The sequence below is a fragment of the Mandrillus leucophaeus genome, unplaced genomic scaffold (genome assembly GCF_000951045.1).
Source record: "Mandrillus leucophaeus isolate KB7577 unplaced genomic scaffold, Mleu.le_1.0 Scaffold378, whole genome shotgun sequence".
Taxonomy (NCBI): Eukaryota; Metazoa; Chordata; class Mammalia; order Primates; family Cercopithecidae; genus Mandrillus; species Mandrillus leucophaeus.
In genome coordinates this window covers 1725733-1732652 of record NW_012104009.1, presented here as the reverse complement: position 1 = coordinate 1732652, position 6920 = coordinate 1725733, and the positions used below count along the sequence as shown (strand labels likewise).

Genomic DNA, 6920 nt, shown 5'->3' with positions numbered 1-6920 from the left:
CGCAGTGGCACGATCTCGGGTCACTGCAACCTCTACCTCCCAGGTTCAGGTGATTCTTGTGCCTCAGCCTCCCAAGTAGCTGGGAGTACAGGCATGCGTCACCAAGCCTAATTTTTGTATTTTTAGTAGAGACGAGGTTTTACCATGTTGGCCAGGCTGGTCTTGAACTCCTGACCTCAGGTGATCTACCCGTCTCTGTCTCCAAAAGTGCTGGGATTACAGGCGTGAGCCACTGTGCCCAGCCTGAACAAGTAATTTTACTGTAAAATTTCTCACGATAGCAAATAGAGCAAGTCTTGGAATCCTATTTCTTTTTTCTTTTTTTTTTTTTTTAGGCGGAGTCTAGCTCTGTCGCCCAGGTTGGAGTGCAGTGGCATGATCTCGGCTCACTGCAAGCTCCGCCTCCCGCGTTCACACAATTCTCCTGCTCAGCCTCCCGAGTAGCTGGGATTACAGGCACCTGCCACCATGCCTGGCTAATTTTCTTTTTTTGTTTTTGTATTTTTAGTAGAGATGGGGTTTCACCGTGTTAGCCAGGACGGTCTCGATCTCCTGACCTCGTGATCCGCCCATCTCGGCCTCCCAAAGTGCTGGGATTACACGCATGAGCCACCACACCCAGCCTGGAATCCTATTTCTTAAGAGAATATAGTGAGAGAAGTAAACTATCAGTCAAGTGTAATAAATTTTCTTTTGTCTAAATAGGACATTTCATATCATGTTAGTGTAATTTAAATGTTTTCTAGTAAGATCATCTTCACCAAAAATTAAGCTGAGGTCAGATTTCTATATCTGACTAGAATTCTTAGAATTCTAGGATTAACTGTTCACTTAATTATAAGGGAGGATGGGGAAAATATTGGAGAATTCTGTGATGAGTTTACTTCCCAAATAATAGTTATTTCATAATTTGATTATAATGCTCATATTTTTCTTTTTTATAGGAGTCTCCAGATTTTTTCATAATGGGTATTGCTTAAGAAAAGATGCTGTTGCTGCCAGTATTCAGAAGATTGAGAAAATTCTGCAGTGGTTTGAAAACCAGAAGCAGCTTAACTTTTACGCAAGTTCATTACTATTTGTTTATGAAGGTTCATCTCAGCCAACCACTACAAAATTGAATGACAGAACTTTGGCAGAAAAGTTTTTGTCCAAAGGACAACTGTCAGACACAGAAGTACTAGAGTACAATAATAACTTTCATGTGTTAAGTTCCACAGCTAATGGAAAAATAGAGGCTTCAGTGGGCAAAAGCTTGTCCAAGATGTATGCTCGTCACAGGAAAATGTATACAAAAAAGCATCACAGTCAGACTTCATTGAAAGTTGAACATCTGGAGCAAGACAATGGGTGGAAAAGCATGTCACAGGAACATTTAAATGGAAATGTACTTTCCCAACTGGAAAAAGTTTTCTACCATCTTCCCACTGGTTGCCAAGAGATCGCTGAAGTAGAAGTGCGAATGATTGATTTTGCTCATGTGTTCCCTAGCAACACAATAGATGAGGGATATGTTTATGGGCTAAAGCATTTAATTTCTGTACTTCGAAGTATTTTAGACAATTGAATTCTCTGTTACAGTCTTTTTAAAGGGTGGGCCAATCATAGTGAAGAGGAGCAGTCAATATCTCTGCACCTGTAATGCTGTGTAAAAAATTTGTATTGTGAGTCGACATTTTATTTGTCTTTATACTTTTGGAAGAAAGGTTAACTTTTTTATAATCTTACTCAGGAAAACTAATTATTTGTTCATTAGAAAACTATGAAGAATAAAGAAACTTAGGAATGTTAAGCAGGGAATGTGGTGGTACATGGCTTAAACATCTTTTTTGGCTCAAGCAAAATGCAAACCATTATTCAGTCATTAAGAGTTTAGTTAGCTTTCTGTAGCCAGTTCATGAAATCTCTGTCCACCCAGCCTTGACAATGAGCCATATCTAAAATATTACGTTATTAGAACACCTATCAAAATCTCAAAAGCACAGGTTGATGTCCTTAGTATTGCTATGTATGAAGTTACTAAAACTGGAGAAAATTCTACTTCAGAAATAAGTACTGTTTAGGTTTTATATTAAAAGTTCAGACCAGCGTGTCAAAGGGTGCTTCTTAGTGAAATGATTGAGAATCGTTGCATTCCAAAAGCAGATTTTCTCTTTAATTTTTACATCTCTCTCTCAAAATATTATACTTCATGAAAAAGACAATTGACATGGATGACAACAACAAAGTCTTGAAATTAAGGGCACACTAATTGTTCTTACCTGGGTTAGGGGAAGAGAGATGTTATTTTCAAGGAACAAAATATTTTCTTTTACAATCGAAAATTCATGAGAAAATTGGAATATAAATTTATTACATTGTGAAAAGTATCGTAAACCATATACCTTTGTATCTAAATGCAGCTTCAAAAAAGTAAATAATTGAAGTTTTATTTCTCCTCTAAATAACTTGAATTTTTTCTTTAAAAATTTATGTATTTTTGTGTCCCCATTTAGTTAAGCAGTAGTGTAAATGTTGTTAAAAGCAGTTTCTCAGAATTATAGTAAGCAATGAAAGACAGTATCTAATTAGGTTGTTATCAAAATACCATGTGTAAATTAGTCCCTAATATAGGGTTTGGTGCGTATCTATATTCATGCTTCTATTTCACTCTTAATCAAAACAGTTTTATATTATGTTGAATGGTGAAATTATAACTTAATTTCATGGGGACAGGGGCAGTGCTACTGTTCCTGGAAAAATGAGATTTGTATTATCTTTGTTTCACACCCACCACCTTAAAAAAAATCAACTAGTTGTTTGTCATTGAAAACATTTAAAACTTTGAGTCTTCAAATACATTTGATGTTAATGCTGTCATTACTTGCACTTCGATTCACTAATAACATTTCTAGGTAGTTATCAGTTTTGTCATAGTTCTGGAAAATATTTTGGGGTTGTAAATTGTTTCTCCTCTTTTTCTTCTAGAGTTACAAATTGAATTTTTAAATCTGAGCGCCTTTGTTGTGGTGTGGAGAAAAGTTCACAATTTTATGTTTATTTTACTTTCTCAGCCTTTTCTGGGGTTACTTTGCAAATACCTGAGTACAAACAGAAGTACCAACTAAATGCTCTATGAACTCTATCCTTAGTAAATCTGTTAAACCTGAATAACCTAAAATCACATGCATTTTGTAATAGCAAAATTTGATTTTAATTTTTTATTTAGAATTGGTGTAATTATCACAGGGACTTCCAATTTTTCTTCACTTTTCAAATGGATATTGGCTATAGTTTTATGTTTTAATGGGAATGAATTTCAAGTGATAATCAGAAAATTTTTAGTTTTACTTTTTTCTTTTACAATATGGATTTTGTTGTTATTTGGATAGTGGTTCAATAAATCTTAAGTTCAGATAATTAAACACTATTTTGAATCTTAACAAGATACTGAGGCTTTTTTTGTATGGGATTATATCAACCTATGTACAATGAATTTAATACACTTAAGTATTATCAGATTTTTGCACATTTTAGCTCAATAAAATCTGAATTAACTGTTCAAGATTTTTTTTTATCTGTATTTGGAAATATAATTTTGTAAAATCAATGTCTTACCCTTTTGATAAAATAGATCGTTTTGTTTTTAATAAAGCAAGAAGCCCTCTTATCTGTTGTTTTTCAGGGAAGGGATTAACATTTAATTCTGTTTGTTTACATTTGTTATTGTTATCCAGTGCTCATTTTGTGTTGCTTTATAAGAAAGCTTAGGTATAACAGAATAAGTATCTGTTTATCTAATCTACATGTGACTATTTTAGTCTCTCTCAGTCACTTAATGTTATGCTGAAATTTACCACTGTGGGGATGAATGATCACTATTCAACAAGCATATTTGAACATGTAAAGGCTTAAGAAATAAGCATATTAGGGACATAGTTTGGGTAAATAGGATTCTCATAGTTTTTTTCCCTATGAAACATAAGTAATGATTTTAGTGTATTTCTTATGGAATACACTCATTTAAAAAGGACTTTAAGAAATTGTGGATGTGAATAATACCTTTCTCTAATGAAAATTTAAATTGTATAATAGTTTTGTAATAAAGTATTTACATTAATTGATATTTTAATATGGATGGACATTGCATAGATTCAAGTAAATTAAAATCAATGATAAATGCTAAATATTTTATCTAAATAGTTTTTCAAGAAACAGTTATGAAAATGTGTATATTAAATGGCTCTAATGTGGAGCTTGTGGTATTTCAACTCAGTATTCATTATTCTTTGTTTCGTGCGTCTGGAAAGATTGTACTTACTTTTCTTCTTTACACTACAATTTGCTCTTATGGGGCTCTAAACTGTTCAACTGAAGAACCTTTGTCTGTATTTTGATTGAGCATAATTTAGTATTTTATGATTTCCAAGATGATGTTCTTATGTCTATCAAGTCTGTGTATCAAATTTATAACATCATTTAAGAAAAAGGAATTTCCATAGACCCTTCAGTTGCAATTTTTTGTTTCACACAACTGAAAATACATTTGTTTCTAGGGGTTGGAATATTGTAGAAGATGTAGGATGAAAGAAAACGATAGAACAACGAAAGAATTCTGTTTGTGAAATTACAGGAATTGTGTCTACTATGGTAAAGCATTGTCATCATTTTAGTACATTTTCTCTTACTAGTTTGACATTTACACGTTAAAACTTGTTTTGCTTTAAAAAATGTTTACAATGCTTACCTTTTTGCTCTGGCGCCTTTAGTCTTGATTTGATACGTTTGTACCCTCAGTTATCCTTTCTATTACATGTTTTTGATGTTTTCATAGCCTAGGAAACATCTATTCCTTTTGAATAATTGTCAATCTGATTATCTAAAGAGGTAACAATTATCTGTTATTGCTTTGGAAAAACAAGTAGGGTTGCCTTTGGAGGCCAGGCTTCTTAGTTCATTCAAAAATATTTCTTGGATTTATGCCATGTGTTAAGCATTTTTAGCCCCCAGTATTACAACTGTGAACCAAACAGATAAGGTCCTAACCATTTTCAGCATTCTCTTTGGATGGGGTGGGATTGGGGACTTAATTAAAATAGAGATACAGAAAAATAGGCATCTAAATAATAAGTATGGGGTTGAAATAAAGCAACTAACAATAGTTGAAGTGAGAAGTAATATTTTGTAGTATTGTAACCTCTATTTAAGTTTGGGTAGTAGTTACAGATAGCATAAAAAAGCCTTAATTTTTCACTTTCCTTGCTGGCAAAGGTACATTTATTTAGACTGTCCATTTAAAATAATGTTTAACATAAACATTGCTCTGAGAAACATTCCATTACATATTCCCAAGCAAATGAGCTGTATCTTCTTTACTGTATTTTACAATTTAGTACAACAGTTTTCAATCTTAACATCACTGTTATTTTAAATTTGGCAATGAATATGAAATTACTTTTGACTTACAGACTGATTCTATTATTACTTTGAAAACGCATTAATTTCTTAGAAAAGTTTGGAGCCTCTATCTTTTTTTGAGTTAATATTTAAGTTCTCATTACTTATATTAATAGCCTGTACTAAGTGAAAATATTATTCATGCAAGTAAACAAGTCACTATAGGCTTTCGAGACTTTTCTTTAATTTTAGATTTTGTCATCATTGAGGTTTAAATTTTTTACCTACTGTCCACTTAAAATATATATTAACAGTTTGTGAAGTGAAATAGTTTTAAGTATGATGTATGATGCACCTGCATATAAATGAAAATGGCGTGCACAAAGACACTTTACTATGGGAACTGTACTGGAAGATTTATGAAAGCATGTGAAATTGCACCTAAAATTGTGTTATTAGTGACTATGAGCAACAATGCTAAATTTATTGTACTTGATGAATGAATGTATTTAGTCTAGTCACAGTTACTTTGGTTTAAATGTATAAATGTCTTTAGGGTTTTTTTTTTTAATGTGTTTGTAATTTGTACTATTGTGGGAGTATACTTGGACTGCAGGGGTTATTGTCAATGTGTGATTTGTGTTTTTATTTTATAGAATCATCTAATGTGATATACCAATTTTTATAAGTGATATTTACATAATTCTAATAACTGTATATTTGACAACCTATTAAAATGTTTTGCATTGGAACTTTTTTCATTAATTGTAACATGCTAACAAACATGGTGGTTTAAAAATAACTCATTCATTCAACAGATATTTGAATGTTATGTATCAGAAACTACAGGAATCATTGGGGAATCAAAGATGACAAAGTGCATCAATAGAAATTCCCTAATTTCAGACAAATTGGAGAAGGGATTTTTTTTTAAGCGTACACATTGGAAATGATAAAATATTTAAAGTTTTCCATGGATATTTATTTTTTCTATCACATAAACTAAAATCTTTAGAATCAACCTAGAAGGAGAAGTGGGCCATAGGAGAAACAAATTGATATTGCTATGGAAATGCAATAACTTAAGCTTAAGTAGGTAAGTTTTTTGTTTTTGTTTTTGTTTTTGCATGTATTTGAAATTTCAGGAATTAGTGACCAAGTTATTCTTTTCATTATTAGTTAAAAAGAGGGTACTGTTGAACACCTACTGGTTTTCCAGGCACTATATCTTGCTTTGGAGATTTTAAAAAGTTAAAAAGGATTCAGTACCTATTATCAAGACATATACTGACTGAAAGAGAAGAAAACATGTTGATGTGGGATAAAGTAGTGGAATTATGATTGACTTCTCAATATCCAGCAGGGTTGTAAAGATAGAGAAGTCATTCTAATAGCATGCAAGAGGAAGAAGAGAGTGTAATTTATAATATCGTAGTGCTAAAGAAGGTTGTATTGAATTCCACCTTAATTCCTGCTTCTTTGTGAATGCTATGAGGAGGAGCGATACTATGTGATGTAGTAGTTTTTTCCCTCCTGATTAAGAT

The 6920-nt window shown here is 32.3% G+C and overlaps 1 protein-coding gene across 1 annotated transcript in view; it reads left to right on the top strand.

Moving 5' to 3' along the window:
* IPMK (inositol polyphosphate multikinase) overlaps positions 1–6128 on the top strand; it is a 59643-nt gene extending 53515 nt beyond the window's left edge. Inside the window, exon 5 of the mRNA XM_011990341.1 lies at positions 945–6128. Within this exon, the coding sequence (XP_011845731.1) occupies positions 945–1567 (623 nt within the window). The 3' untranslated portion in view covers positions 1568–6128. The remainder of the gene's footprint in view (positions 1–944) is intronic.
* Positions 6129–6920: the final 792 nt, after the last annotated feature.